This window comes from Haliaeetus leucocephalus, unplaced genomic scaffold, assembly GCF_000737465.1.
Source record: "Haliaeetus leucocephalus isolate CR32 unplaced genomic scaffold, Haliaeetus_leucocephalus-4.0 Scaffold206, whole genome shotgun sequence".
Taxonomy (NCBI): domain Eukaryota; kingdom Metazoa; phylum Chordata; class Aves; order Accipitriformes; family Accipitridae; genus Haliaeetus; species Haliaeetus leucocephalus.
Genome location: NW_010972642.1, coordinates 5,778,776 through 5,794,885, shown reverse-complemented (window position 1 = coordinate 5,794,885; position 16,110 = coordinate 5,778,776). Strand labels below are relative to the sequence as shown.

General features: G+C 37.9%; 1 protein-coding gene across 3 annotated transcripts in view; it reads right to left on the bottom strand.

Annotated features, from left to right (window-relative positions):
• Positions 1 to 308: 308 nt before the first annotated feature.
• The window catches only part of DCP1B (decapping mRNA 1B), a 47,775-nt gene continuing 31,973 nt past the window's right edge, over positions 309 to 16,110 (bottom strand). For all 3 annotated transcript variants that reach the window (XM_010566186.1, XM_010566187.1, XM_010566188.1), the window contains 4 exons: positions 12,421 to 12,549; positions 10,859 to 11,698; positions 4,150 to 4,398; positions 309 to 2,322 (listed from right to left, as the gene is read on the bottom strand). In XM_010566186.1, coding sequence (XP_010564488.1) covers positions 2,242 to 2,322; positions 4,150 to 4,398; positions 10,859 to 11,698; positions 12,421 to 12,549 — 1,299 coding nt within the window. In that variant the 3' untranslated portion in view covers positions 309 to 2,241. The remainder of the gene's footprint in view (positions 2,323 to 4,149; positions 4,399 to 10,858; positions 11,699 to 12,420; positions 12,550 to 16,110) is intronic.

Below are 16,110 nucleotides of genomic sequence, written 5' to 3'. Positions count from 1 at the left end.
TATGCCTCCTGAACAATCCCAGAAATCCCTTATAGCATAATACAGTGAGAGAAATCCAACTCTGTCAGTGTTACTTGGTGTAGATGTAACCAGAAGAGATGGCAGTGAGAAGAAACCCTGAATTAGCTCTATCCTTGTCTGCTTTAAGATAAGGCTCAGCTTGTCAAGGATAGTGCTAATGCTACTGTTGTCATAAGCTCCAAGAGTGAATAGAAGATGTTTTCAAAAACATACCTTTAATTTTTGTAAATGATACGTTACTCTGAAAAGCAATAAATAAGGATGTTTTTAAAATTTCTACTTGCCTTTTTTGTAAATAAAAATGTTTCCCCCATGACTAAAAAACCTATCACAAACACAGCTTGAGATGCTTAAGGATTATTTCTACCCACCAATTACAGAAGTTCTACATGTCAAATGAGGTCTTAACTATGTGTCCCCATCATCTTTAAATTGCACTCTCAGATAACCCAGCATCACAGACACCAACTATGCATGTATTTAGTTTCATACAAACTCTTTTGTGTAGATTCCAATTTCTTCCACACCAGTTCATTCAGAAATAATACCAATTAACTCAGTAGAATCCCATAAATTTTAATGGCTACATAAATTATTACAGCCACAGGATTAGAATTCGGATTTGCTATCTTTAAAGTCTGCCCTTCCTGGTATCTGCTCAACATGTTCTTCTCACTGAATCTGCAAGAATCATAAACAATTTTGTAACAAAATGGAACTAGAATACAACTTGCTTTCTACGAGCTACTTAGTGTAGGAAAAGTCTAGCAGTTTTGTAGGCACAAGTCTCTTGGGGTTATTCAGTTGTGTATAAAGAAAGTAGCTCTTGACTTTTTTTTTTTAAATATTGATTTAGAGCCTTTCCCAAGGAATGTGAGCAAATCCACTTGCCCCCCAAAATCACACTCTTCCACTAGAGAAAGCCAGATGTATGGGGGGTTGGGGGAACTGTTGAAATCATTACGACTATACTACTTTAAAAGTGCACCCTAATTTACACTGAAGAACTTTCACAGATGAGGCTACTGAGTTGTACCTACGTCAATGCCCATAGTAAAGAATATTGTATACTCCTTTATGGATTACAGATTGGATTCTCTGCACTCACAAAAGAAATGCCTCCTCAGCAATAACTTTGGGTTCCTAAACTGTAGTAAACTAGCACTTCAGCAGCAGATGCTAATAAAAATATACATAAAATTCCTTTCAGTCATTTATTCTAATTGATTTAAAACCTCATGTGTCTTCCGCCAAGTGTAAAAACATTTTAAAGTCATACAAATACAAGTGACCCAACAATTCTAAATACATAGCCCATGGTACAATAAAATGAAATCAGCACATACTAGCGATTATCCATTTTATTTTCTTTAGAAATGGACCAATGAAATCGCTGTGCTCCAGGAACATACTAAAAATAAAAATTAATAGGACTTTTACACCCAGTAGCCTTCCCCTTAACAAAGTTGTACATTGCTTATAATAATGCAGATTGGATCTGGAATAATAGAAACATGAATCCAGTGCCACCCCAGAGCTATGTTGACAGTGAGTACATTCACAAACAAACCCTCCCCCCAACTCCTCAAAACACCTGCAGAGTCCCATTTCTACAGCTAGCTAAAAATATTCTTGTTAAAATAGAAAAAGATTTTTCTACAAAATTTTTGGGGAAGTCATGACATTTCTTCTGAATTGCTTTGCAGACAACTAAGTACGATGATAGATCAGCCTGACCAAGACTTTCCCTTCCAAGATTTCACCCAGATTTTCACGTTCCTAAGAACAGTCCAACATTGCCACCATGTGGTCAGAGATGGGCACGTTCATCGGGACAGTTGCATGTGACGTCTCCCAGAGAAAATCCATGACAAATACCTAGTCAATGAATAACCACGCTGCAAGTAAAAAAGGAAACTGAATTCTGAAACTGATTCCTTATGCAGGGAAACCGATTCTAAGTATGGACCAATATAAGAAAAATAATTTAAATATTTTGTGATTAAGTCTTCAGTATCGTGACACTCCGCTCCCTAAAGGCACAATCTGTTTCTGCTCACTTCTTTCTCAGTACAGCATGTAGTTGCCAACAAGCAAAATCTATGTGTATGTAAAATACCTAAGACCATTCATTTCTTTAAACATAAACATACTTGAAAAATTTGAAACCTTTTTCCTGGAGTTCAGGAAGCAATAGTAATTGAATTTAAAAATCATCTTTCACAGAGACTTTTTAATTGCCGCCTTTCTCACACTGAAGAGATATGCTTCATAAATAATATTTAAGAAGTTGTCATCATTCTGAAAAACAAAACAGGTAATTGTTAGTGCACGAGAGGCGTTTTGAGTGAAGAGATTAGAAAATTTTTCCATTTCATGGACCAGATACTTTTCAACCTTACTCTATTTTAAAGTGTGAGCAATAGGAAAGCTATTTCCTTTACCAAAACCATGTATTATTTCCATGCCTTGCTAGTAGCCTTAGAAGAATTGGACGTGAATATCAACTTTACTGCAGCAAACATGACTGTATCTCTGTAAGAAGTAACGAGTACACAGAAAGCAGATTTTCCAAACTCACAGTGAATTTAACTCTTGCATGATAATACAGTGACGATACAACCCTGTAATTTCTTCTCTTTGCCCTCATTTACCTAGGGATTTCCTTAAGTAGTTTCCTCCATTAGGTCAGTCATAATTCCAAGCATGTCTGAAGGAGCAGTGAAACACCCTGGGTTTTGATCCTATACTAAATCCCACCTGGGCAAATCCTTGCATCTTGTTTAACTCTTTTAGACTTAATGCTCCTAATTGATGCTGCTCATTTTTCTTTATTGCTTGTTTAACTTTTTTGCTCCTGAAGATCATTTTGCAAGAATGGTCAACCCACATTAAGAAAGAATGTCCTAAGTAGTTCACATGAACATATGAGGATAATTAAAATCAAGATACTATTTGAGGAAAATCAGGAGCATTCGAGATTGCGGTTTTATATAATGGAAAATAACAGGTAAGAAATTGGAAGTAAATAATTTCCAGGTAACTCACTTAATCCTAACTATCACCAAGAACAGCAGGGACAGATATACGAGTAAATCCAATTTTCCTTGACTAGTTTCTTTTTTAACTTCATATATGGTTTTACTACTATCCAGATACTCAAAGTATATAAAGACAGGATAACGTGATATTTTTATTTTTTAATCCCAAACTACAAGTGCAGGGGAAAATGAGAAAAGCCTCTGATTTGTTAAAGATACTATTTTCTTTCTGGGTCTATAACTGAAATTGCATTTCAAGTAACTTCAACGTTTCAGTAATGACTTTTCTTTTTATTCCAAAGCCATACAGGCACATAGTTTTGGCCTACAAATTGGACCCTTAAACCTGCGTCTCTATTCCTTGTGCTTTGTAGCCAGGTCTTTAGTTACATAATCTGTCCTCAATGTCTACTCTTCAGATATCCATCACATGGCAAGTTAAGGAAAAAAATATTCATAATCACTCATATAATCCCAAAGCAGTAAACAATCATCTCATACATGATGTTGGTAACGCTTTGTCACATTTAAACCTGAAAAACTGCAGCAAAAGGAATTTTAGCATTTGAACTAGAGAATTACATTGAATAAACTGAACTAGTATATTCTTAGGTTATCTAACCCATACTTTAAAGTTGCTCACACTCATCCTGCAATTTTAATTTCCCATCTGAATTCCTCTTACTGCTAACATGCATCTCTGAAATATTTGGCAGCTAGGATAATCGACCACTATTTATCCTTAGCTAAAAATATAATAGATACCTCTCTGGCTCATAAGATGACCTTATGAAGGTTTCGGTCATCTTTGTTCTTTTCTGTCAAATTTATTATCTTTCCTGAATCCAAAATCAGATGCATTAATCAAAATGCAGTTAAGCCAGCAGTGTGCAGGGAGAGGCTATCACATCCCCAGTCTACACCATAGTGCTCCGTTAACACGCAGCCGTTAAGTAGCACAACGTTCAACATATATTTTAATTACTCATGTAGCCTCTAGACAGACGGATGCAACCGATTATAGGGTGCTTATATCAAAACGGGAATCAGGATTTTAAGCGAAGTAGGAGAATTCTTGGCACTTTACCTGGATCAGGTGTAGAAGCGTTTCCTGGAGCTGCAACTTTGTCATTGAGCTGCTGTTGACCACAGATGGCTCTGGGGTTTGCAGTGGCAGGAGAAGGCTAGCTGAGCTAGCAGCAGGTTCTTGGTTTGCGGCTGCTAACCGTCCACTTTCATTTGCTTTTGGTGGAGCAGGTGTGGACTGAGTGAACACCATTGGGGACATCAACAAGGTAGGAGTCACAGTGGCAGGAATGCGTTGTGGTGAGATTACCTGTCCATATGAAAATAAAGCCATCAGTTAAACCTATCTACTTAATTCTGTGGGAATAAAGATGATGAAAACTGCAGACTGATTGGCAACAGTTACAGAGACTGCTGGAGATCAATACAGTTAGGTGAAACTCCAGCTCAGCACCACTTATATGATCTATTTCCAGATTAAAAGGTCTTCCATCCAATTTAAGACTGCAGCAATGGATTCACAAGTGTGATTAAGTCTGTTGGATAGGCAAATCATCTTAGGGCGAGAGCATTTTATTACAGAAATCAGACTACTATTAAATATCAGCACTCTTAGAGAATGCAGCTGTAAAGTCTTCTACATAGTGACAGTAAGTCATTAAGTTTAATCTTTGACAATATACTTACATGCAAATATCACTATTAAAGACTAATCTTTGTACCTAATACTAGAAAGTACTTTCCAATTATAACTTTCAAATTACTTTATAAATAAATACATATGTATATATTTTTTCTTCTCATTTTACTTAAGGAGAGGGGAAAGAAAACAGATTAAGTAATTTATCGTAAGAGCCACAGTGAGCTGGTGGCACTGTCAGAAACAGAACTGACTCCTAACCAACACGCAATTGACAAAACCAAAAAGGCCCTCAAAGAGAACGAAAACCTTGATACTGCAGTAGTTCTGCAAGGTCCCTCAGTATCATATCCATGCAACCTGCAAAGATATGTGTCAAAGAATTTTTGCTTTTAAATTTTGCAATGCGTCTTGGAACGGTAAAATATACAGGACTAGCAAATACTATCAGATATAACATACAACATAACAAAGTGTATTCACTTAGTTTGCAGATATTAGAGCTCTCTCCAGGTAATTCCAGTAATAAATCTTAGTCCTAATCAGCCATCTCCTTGCTATTCAAGTATCCTATCTTTTTTTCAAAGAACAGAACATACAAAGGAATTGATATGAGCTTACCAAAGCTCCTCTCCTTTGGACTGGAGCATGATTTATTGCTACTGTATGATGGTGAAAGGCTACTGAATCCCTTCACTCTGTGTCCTGGTTACATTTCAATTTTTAAGAAAAATTAAGAAAATAAAACTGAGTTTATCTCCTAGGTATGCAAAACAACATAGTGCAATATTAAAGAACATTCATATTTTTGTAGCTTGTCTTACTCCTAGTTATGATTGTTCTACCCAAGACATTTCTGAACAATGTTAGTTAGACTACAATACAAAGAGAAATAGAAATGAGGAGGATTGAGATCTCATGCTGTTTTACACAAGATTTAAGGAAGCAGAAAGACTAGGTGTCAGGAAAGACTCATGGATATTAGAAAACATGCAATATGCACCTAATGCAAAAATCTCCCAGTTTATGTTTTAGGTAAATATTGTTTGTTTCCTAAATAGAGTACTACTTAAAAACAACACTCTTGACCTACAGCCTTCTTCCTACCCCATGGCATGTAATCATAACAGCAATCATCAGGTCTGTGTTACAAGCTCCTGACTGAGTTAAGGTATTCCTAACTCATTGTAAGTTTGCTTCAAAATTAAGGTAGTGCATATGTTTGTGCAACTATGCTTGAAAAACAATGTTCATTTCAGAAGAAAACCAACTTAAGTCCAAAGTGACATCCCTCTCTGGAGCGAGACCTTCAGACTGTGCACAGATGTTCTCCTGTAAGTGAGAAGATTGTTCTCCTGCCTGTGGAAGATTGACTACCCGCAGATGCTTATCACAATGTTTCTGCTCTACTCACCCATGCTGCTGAAGTAACTTCTCTTTAATTTACCTCAAGGAAAATTGGCAGGGTTTGCTTAAACCAGATGATTCTTCCTAATGCGATTTAAAGAATGCATATACAAACTGCTCTCCAAGGGTAGGAACCTCCAGCAAAGGGATGGTGGTGAGCAGCTGGAGGAGATAAACTGTCCCACTAATATAGCTGAATCTACAACAGACTGTGTCAAAGACCCAGATGGCATGTCCTTCAAAATCAAAAACCACTTCTCTCTAGAGTCCAAGGCAAATAAACAAAACCCAAGACAAACTGTGCTCTTAATAATGTACAGTTACTACTGTCAAACACTTATACATGTTGTGGTTTAAAAGACATATGAAAAATTATTTGTTTTCTCTGGATAGAAACAGCTTTTTGGTAGGACTTGCCAAGCATATGGAAACTATATGGAATAAGCAATATTGCCATCTACTGGTGACACAGCTAATATATACAGGTTACTGTAAAACTTAAAATATTTGTGTCAGAAGAATAGAAAATATATGTATCATTTTTTAAGTGCATAGCATTTGTTTCTGTATGCAAACATTAAAATGTATATTCCTGCTAACAGTTCATACTCAAAGGTTCTGCCACTTAAACTTTTACGTAAACAACATGGTTTTTTTTAAAAAACATAAAGGCAAATTTTTGTTTTAGATTTAGCTCAGATCACCTTCAGTCACTGGGACAACTGATACCTACTTGAAAATGGGATGCTGATCTTGGCAATACTAGTGCAATTCCTATAGCACCATGCTTTTGCTGAAATCACTGAAAATGCTCCGTAGGGACATTAATAGCCTTTGGGCCAATCTTTTAGCTTTGAGTAATTTCTCACAAGACATAACAGCCCTTCCAAAATGCTGTTGATCAACTTCTTTCCCACAGAATCTAAACTGATGTGCTTGTTCATCCAGCCTCTACTGAATTATCTCCAGCTTTATCAGGTCAATACTTAAATCTCTGAGTCACTAATAACACAGTAGGAGTCTACCATCAGTTGTGCAGCAGTGAAGTAAGAACAATGAAAAATGTGCAAAATAATCATTGTAACATATAGTTTTCCTTCTCTGAAGCACAAATGCTAAGATACCTGTTTGATATTCTGCATGGATGCTGGCAGCTAGGTGACACGATAGCTGGCAAAGTCACATAACACCATGAACTAAGGAATGCACTGGATCTCCCGTAATGCAAACTGGCACCCTCTGTTGCTTCCTCCATGCGCAGAATCCCATGTGCGTCAAGTGCCCCTCTGGAACATCAGCATCTGGTGGGTGCTGTAGGCCTCTATCTGTTTTTAGTGGCATTACTTAAAACTGAGAACATTTAATCTAAGAATAGTTCAGGAACTTTAAAGACGGTTACTACTAAAATAAACCTGGCTATAATGCTAACATTGCTTTGTCTTTCAAGTTTAATTCAGAATTTTTCAATTGATGTTTAACTACAGAATCTTAAATTACTTTTCAAAACAAGTTTAATGTACCTATTTGCATTCCTCCCGTGCATGTTTTAAATCTCATGCTGAAACTGCAGTCAGGACAATTGAGAGGTAATGAATGGCACGATGCTCACACCAAAGATACTAGGTACCATGCACATATTCAGAAGATGTAACACTATGTAAAAAATACATTCTTGATGCAAAATGCTCCAAGAGATGAGAAAAAAGGGCTGTAAGATAAGTGACCTTCTGAAGAAAAGATAAATTTGTGTCAAGGTTATTGCAAGCACTTTAAAAACCAAATTCTGATTAACATAAACACTTAAGCATGCATGTATCTATAATCAGGATAACTCACACCTAATGCTAAGCATATGCTTAAAAGTCCACTGCAGATTAATGCTTTTTTATTGCATCTTAAGCACACGTTACTCACTGTCCACATAAGGAATACTTCATCAAATAGAGCTGGCACCACACCAGACTGAATGCTTCCAAGTATTATTCTTCAGCTTTTGCTTTTTTTCTGGGTTGTGGGGGTTTTTTTTGTTGGGTTTTTTTTTTTTTTTGTAACTGGTCTCTTCCTCTCTATGTGGGAGATCACAGTTCTTACACCATATGGAAATGCAGCAGAAGCCAATTTAAACTTGGACTCGTAACATGTCAATTGTGGAAAAGACTATGGCTTTCATATTCTTAGTGCTGCTGATGGATTTAGGGTGTTCCTTTAATACAATTTTTCCAGCAACAGACACTGTCCAGATACCTCTCTATTCCTGTCAGATTTTTTAGAATTTGCTTTTTCTGTATGCTGAATTGTAGTAGAGAGGCAATACCAAAAGATAAATAATTACAGAGAACAAACCTTTTGCTGCATTTGTTGTCAGAATCTGCTTTGATCAATTTTGCATGAGCATGTGCAGATATATTTGTGCCAATTCAATTTCACTCGAATGTCTGCAGGCATGGCAGCACTTAAAGCCTCTGGTCTACAGCAAGGATGATATAAAAAGATTAACGTTGGTTTTAAAAGTTGTTTCAAATTTTTACCTTCTAATTTTTTTTTCAAAAGTAGGCATATTTCATGTGGCTAATTCATGGCATTCTACAGGAACACAGACTCGTTCCTTCATTTTTAGCCTTCTCCCCTTTTTCTTTTTTGGCAATCTGCTGCATGTGAAAGAGGCCATTCCTTCCAGATTGCAGAGTTTTAGGTGTCCTAAACAATAATTAGGCCTACTTTCATTATCATTTTTAGTCTATATATTAAATCTCATAAGCCATACTAAAAGTGTTGGAAGAACTGCACCTAAGACTGTTTTGATAGCAGCTGTGGCTGTGTCAATCTGTGAAACCACTCCTAGGCAGTCTCATCTACGTGCTCTGCTCACAGCCATGCAAAGCGAGACTGAGAGCCTCCTTAGCTGCTGCTTTTTTTTTTTTTTTTTTTAAGGCAAACTTGCAGCAATAGTCACAGTGAATGAGACTTGCTCCAGTGAAGACTACTTCTCTTCTCACAAGCTATTGTTCTATTCGTACTCAAGCAGTAAAATTATTGAAATTGCATTATGTCAGTAACTCCCTTTCCATATTGCAACTAATGTTGGCATCATTTTCTTTTTCAAATATATACAAAGTCATTAGCCATATCAGCATCTATATGGATTTTTCATTTGAAAATATATCAGCATATTTGCCATTTTTTATTTATGCATACTGACTTATAATGTACAGCCTGGCACTTGCCTCATTTTACTTTTAGCTTCAAAGTAGAAATGTCTTATGTCTCCATGCTATCAGTACATGTACCAGTGAATCAGACAATTTCTTTCATTTATAGCAGGCAAGTTCCATTCCCAGTGAAAACAGAAGTAAATTTTTGTGACTCTGGATCCTCTTTTTATTCATTAGCACTCCCCTGGAAAGTCAGATTACCATCTGTAAGCAACTGATCCCGAATAATTTCAATGACTAATTCCCCCAAAACTCTTTCACACAGATTCAAAAAGTCATGCTGCTTTAATTAAAAGAATAAAAATAATGATGGCTATTTGCTATATCAAACTGATCTTCCTCTGACCTCTCTCACAGATGAGAAATCTTGACCTGTAACAGTGTTAGTGATGGATGTGGCCCTTAATTGTTAAATGACTGTTTCAGCATCTCTGTGTGTAGGATAACTTTCTAGAATAAGGAGGATTCTTGGAGCATGCTGAAGTATTCTGTAGTCTTTCACTCAGGTTTTTAAGAAGCTGCAATAGAAAAGCAGCTTTTGAACTTTACATTGAAAAGGTGAATGCTTTTTCATTCAGATAAGTAACTTCTAGACTCCAATACAGGTCAGACTCCAGTACAACACAAGTCTTGTGTACAGTCTGTCCACAATAAAGGACGTTAAAAGTGGCTTAGCTGCATCCCCAAACAGGACATTTACAGACATTCAAGTGTAGAAGATCCTACAGAAAATGAAGCTGTTAGCAAAGACAGCAGTTGTCCAGGATGGGACATTTTGTAATTGCACATGATACTTCTAAAGAACAGAAAAATGCAGTCATGAGAGAGACACAGTCTCTTGACATCTCCTGAATTTTTTAAGACACCAATCTGACTTTTTTGGTCACAATCTCCAGAATTAAGGGCTTTGGTTTTTTTGAAGGCATTCAGGCACAAGGCCTTTTTTCAAAATAATACATAGCAATAAAAAAAATAACTAATGAATAGCTAGAAGTTACAGTACAAGATAACTAATTAATTGATATACATGTACTTAAAAAATCTGCTGTTAGAAAATAAGTGACCTTTTAAGCACCTTTAGCAACTGGCATACAAAGGAATGTATACCTGCACAGAGAAAGCTATGACTAATTTTGTAAGAAAAATTATTAAACCCAAAATATTACACTCAGTAACCAGCAATTACACAAAACAGCCTGAGGTATGGCAACTGAAAACTAGGTGACTTTTCAAAGTGCCTCTGGAAAAACCCAAGATTGCAGTATTTTCGGTCATTATTGATTTGCAAGAGATGTAGCCTTCAGTATTTACAATATCACAGCTTGGTAAATCAGAACTTACTTGATGTTGTTAAATTATCACATGCAAAATGAATGATGTGCAACATGTGGTAAGATAATAACAAGGACAAACTGGCCAAAATGAAACAAAGACTAACCTTACAAAATACCAAGTTCAAAAGATTGCTAGGTTTTTATTTATTTATTTAAATGTTGAAGTTTCCCATTTACCTGAAGAAGAGTGCTCTGTTTTTCTGTACCTGGTGCCTTTTCTATCCAGGATTCCAGTGGTTTCAGCGTATTGGTATTCTGGGTAACAACAGGAAACTTAGCTGCCAAGGTTGGTCTGCTGGATACATGCAACTGTTGTTCTTGTTGCACTATCTGGAGTTTCTTCAGTAACTCTTGAGGTGAAATCACCCCAGAATTGGCTGCTTGATTGCCAGAGAGAGAAAGCGGCTGTCTAGGAAGTTTAGACTGTTCTTTACCAAGTGTCTGAGACTCTAAAGTCTGGCCTGGTAGGGAACCATTGAAATACACCAAAGGTGGTTGGCTCATATTATTTACTGTTGCTGCTGGTGCTCCAACAGCAGCAGGAGTCCTGCTGAACACAGAAGCTGTCGAGTTCGCAGATCCTGTTGCACCGGGGTCCATTTTAGTCACTGACCCTGACTGACTCTGTAATTTCTGTAATAGGCTCTGAGTGCCAGCAGTATCCTGAACTACATGAGATGTTGCAATACCATGAGAATTCACAGGTTGGAAGAGTCCTGTGAAACTCTCACCCACAGGGTGGATATTGCCATTTTCACAGAGTGGGTTCTCAGGAAACTCAGCAAGCGGATGAAGGTCTGTCCCACGCACCATAAGCTTCTGAATGGCGGGGCAAAGCTGTTTCTCTGCAGAGGGCGAATGCCTGCTAGGTTCTTCATAGGATAGGGAACGTACCACACCCTGCCTAACAGGAAGATTCTCTTGGTGCTGTTTATTAAGTGGTTCTGAGACATCTGGCTTTTCTTGTTTTCCAAACAGTGCTGTCAAAGACAAGTGCTGTGGTTCAGAATCCACATTCTGTGAGGGGACAGAGGAAAAAAGTAAATGTAGTTCCCTCATGCATAAGTTACATTAAGTGGTGACAATATTTAGCCAGCAGTATTCAAGGAAAAGCTGAGAAACTGCTATGTGTTTTCCTCCCAAGAGGATTTTTAATAGTTTTGTCACATAGGAAGGGCAAAAAGACAGTTGTCAAGCTGCTAATGTGGGAGAAAATCAGTGAATCTGAGAGAGAGCAGTGGCTTTACTTTAAATACCATGAAAGAGCATCTTCCCTTTCAGCTATCAGTACAATATTAGTAACAGAAATCTCCCCATGTATGAAGTAGGGCCACTTCTTGTGCGTCTCCCTGTCACAGCTGAATTCAGCTTTTAGGATTTTGCAGTGTGATTTAGCTTGAAGATATATCAAGAGACTGTTCTTTATTTAGATTAACCAAATTCACCTAAAAAAAAGAACACACTAACTGTGGTCCAGCAATTGACTAGACCAGCTTGCAATCAAAGCAGTATCTGAAATTTGAAAGACTAGTATTTCTTTGTTGCATCAGGATACTATGTCTTTAATTTACATGCTTCCACATCATATGGTGGGGGCTGGGGAGCTTTTTATAAAACATTAGTTTTGCATTAAAATAATTCCTCAGAATGGTTCCACCTCAAATTCTTGCACTGACCTTCCGACTCAAATATTCCTACACGGTTACAGCACTAGTCAGAAAACACACAAAACATTTTACCTTGCTTTGCTGAGATATTCGTTGATGCTGATTTTCACTAGGCTTCACTGGAATTGGTTTGATTAGGTTGGGGTTGTTATAAATTGCAGAGGAACTAGTTATTTGTTTTGGCTCTGAGCAGGTCTTACACTGCAACAGAAAAGCAGTACTTTTTAGTAAGTGTGACAATACCTTTCCCTTTAGTTCTCCACTATAGTAAAATACAGACATAGCCAGGTATTCAATAACCAAACATACTAGTTGCAGCACTGATTATGAAATATGATGCTATTGAAAGAACTAAAACAATTGCAACCTAATTTTCTAAAACCACAAAGTGTATGTAAAAATAAACACCTGATTCCAAGATTTCCCGAGTATGAGGCTTCCCTCTAATTTAAATCTCACTTCTCTTTCTTATCTTCTGTTTCCCACACTTAAAAAAACATAAAATAATTTTTAAAAAGCACCTTAGAAACCAAGCAACAGCCACACTTTTCCTGCACCAGTAGGCAGCTAGAAGTAGTTTAGAAACATGAAGGATTAATGTGCTCATAGAGAACATTTAAAATGCTTTTTGTTAAAAAATGGAATTATAACTCAAACTCTTTTACATAAATATTCCACATTGTGGAAACTTGGAGGATGCACATACCCGCACAGAAAAATAATTAAAGATTTAATCAATTTGTAGAATCAGTATGTTTTCTTATTAAATATGACAAGATTAATAATATTTATAAAAAGATGAGCAGAGACAGACGACTAAAAGTGAGCAGGGTCATGGAACAACTGACATATGAAGAGAGAAAGGCATGATTTAATTCATAAAAAATGCACAGAAAATGCTGCATGAAAGAGAAATAATAAATGGAATAGGAAAAGGTGAGTAAGATGGTCTTATTTACCTTGTACAAAAGATAAGAATATAGTCAATGAAACTAAAAAAACATTGGGTATACAAGGAACGCTCCTATTGTCAACAGGAAAGAAAACAGTACACTGGAAGTCATTGTTGCTTGATACAATTGAAATCAAGAAACTGGAAAGATGTTTTTAAAGAATGATCTATCAAAATGTTAATCCTATCTAACAAGAATATTCATAGTTAATTACCTGAATTTGATGGGCTCTAAATTTTATGCCACAGGACTAATGGTTGGGTAAGGAATGACCAGTTTGGGTTTCTCATTCTTTCCTCCAAAGAGCCCAGTCTTGTGCATTAGTGGGGACAGAAGTCTGGACTGGACAGACTGCCATATGGACACACAGCAGAGCCACTGCTGTGCGATGACGAAAATGTCAGTGTCCTTTCTAGAACTTTGAGACAAACTCCTCAGGTGAGAAAATAACCCTCACTTTCAAATATACAAAACCAATCATTTAATCCATTTCTGACACCTACAGTAACAGTAAACAAAGACACACTTGCTCCAAGGCTGCTCAGTAAAACAGAACTTGAGGTCTCGAGGGGACTCAAGGGGCTCTAGGAGGTACTCAGTGCCTTCTTTGCAACATTTGCCCACATGAATCCCAGGGCCCTGAGGCTGGTGGGAAAGTCTGGAGTGATGAAGACCTACCCTCGGTATGGGAGGATCAGGTCAGGTACCATGTAAGCAAAATGGACGTACACAAGTCCATGGGACCAGATGGCATGCACTCATAACAGCTGAGAGAGCTGCCTCTCTCACTGTGAAACCGCTCTTTATTTTTGAAAGGTAATGGCAACTGGGGGAGGTTCCCAAGGACTGGAAGAAAACAAGTGTCAGTACTACCTTCAAGAAGGGAAAGAAGGAGGATTTGGGGAACTTCAGGCCAGTTTGCCTGACCTTGATCCCTATGAAGGTGATGAAACAAATGGCTTCCTAATGGAAGCCATTTCTAAACATATTAAGGACATGAAAGTGATTGAGAGTAGCCAGCACGGATTTACAAAGGGGAGATCATGCTTGATCAACCCAGTAGCCTTTTACAGTGAGATGACTGGCTCAGTGGATGATGGGAGAGCAGTGGATATTGTCTACCTTGACTTTTGCGAAGCTTTTGATACTGTCTCCCATAACATCCTCAAAGACAAACTGATGAAACGCAGACTAGGTAAGTGGACAGTGAGGTGGATAGAAAACTGTCTGATCTGCTGGACTCAAAATATTGTTGGCATGAAGTCCAGCTGGAGGCCAGTCACTAGTGATGTACATCAGGGTTTGACGTTGGGGTCAATACTGTTTAACATCTCCATTAATGACCTGAATGATGGGGCAGAGCAGGCTTGCAGACAAGATAAAATAGGGATGTGTAGTTAATAGACCAGATGGTTATGCTGCCATTCAGAGGGACCTTGACAGACTGGAGAAATGGGCTGACAGGAACATGAAGTTCAACAAAGGGAAACTGAGGAAGAATAACCCCATGCAGTACAGGCTGGTGCTGACTGACCGAAAAGCAGCTTTGCAGAAATGGACCTGGGTGGACAAGAAGTTGAATACAACTCAGCAACATGCCCTTGTGGCAAAAGAAGGTCAACAGCATCCTGGGTTGCATTAGGTAGAGCACTGCCAGCTGATCAAGGGGGGTGATCCTTCACCTCTCCTGAGCACTGGTGAGACCACTGGTTAGACCTGTCTACTGAGCACTGCAGTGCTACATCCAGTTCTGGGCTTCCCAGCACAAGAAAGATGCAGACACACCTGAGTGAGTTCACTGAAAGTCTGTGTAAGCACCTGTAAAGCAAGGAGAGGCTTAGTCTCCAGAAGAGAAGGCTCAGGGTATAATATCAATGTGTATAAATACCTGATGGGAAAAAGTAAAGAAGACCGAGCCAGACTCTTCTCAGTGGTGCCCAGTGAAGACAAGAGGCAAAAACCAGAATATACAAAATCTTGTTTAAACGTAAGAAAAATTTTTTTTACTTTAAGGATGTTTGAATACTGGAACAGGTAGCCCAGACAGGTTGTGGAGTCTCTGTCCATGGAGATATTTTAAACCTGACTTAACATGGCCCTAAGCAACCCACTTTAGCTGATACTGCTGTAAACAGGGAGGTTGGACTAGACTATCTCCAGAGGTCCCTTCCAGTCTCAATGATTTTGTGAGTCTCTGCTGAAAAATCATCTTGTGGGTGTTCAGACAGTCACGGATTTCTGCAATGACTTTCTGAAGACATGATCTTGCAAAGTAGAAGTGTAGTTCCACTCACATACCTGGCTTTTCTCTATTGTGTAACAATTTTTAGTTCAAATGTTGCTCTTAGGAATAACTTTAAGGCATGCACAGACAATCATGCCATAGGGTGGTTAGCTATTTAGTTTGAAGAACAAGCACCTGTCTCTTCTTTCCTGCTATACTCCTACTGCATAAAGTGAGAAACTTCCTCAAGCACTAGATTGGAAAAAAACATGAAGAACAAAATACTGATTTTGCCAGTAATGCAGAGTTTCACAGCAAAACTGAATTTCAGTTAAATAAAAAACCATGTAGCAAGCGTCCCATGGCTAATTTGAGTAGGCCACATTCAGCATGTAAATATGTTTAACTCAGCTACACATTTTGCCTTCTCTGGGGAAAAAAAACCCCACAACCAAACCAAAGAAATAATTTTACTAGAATGTGGTATCTCATTCAACCAGAGCCTTGCTACCCATCTCACAGTGCAGTGCAAGTTTGATGACTAAAGATATCCCCAAATTCAAATAAATTCATGGTGAGCAAAAC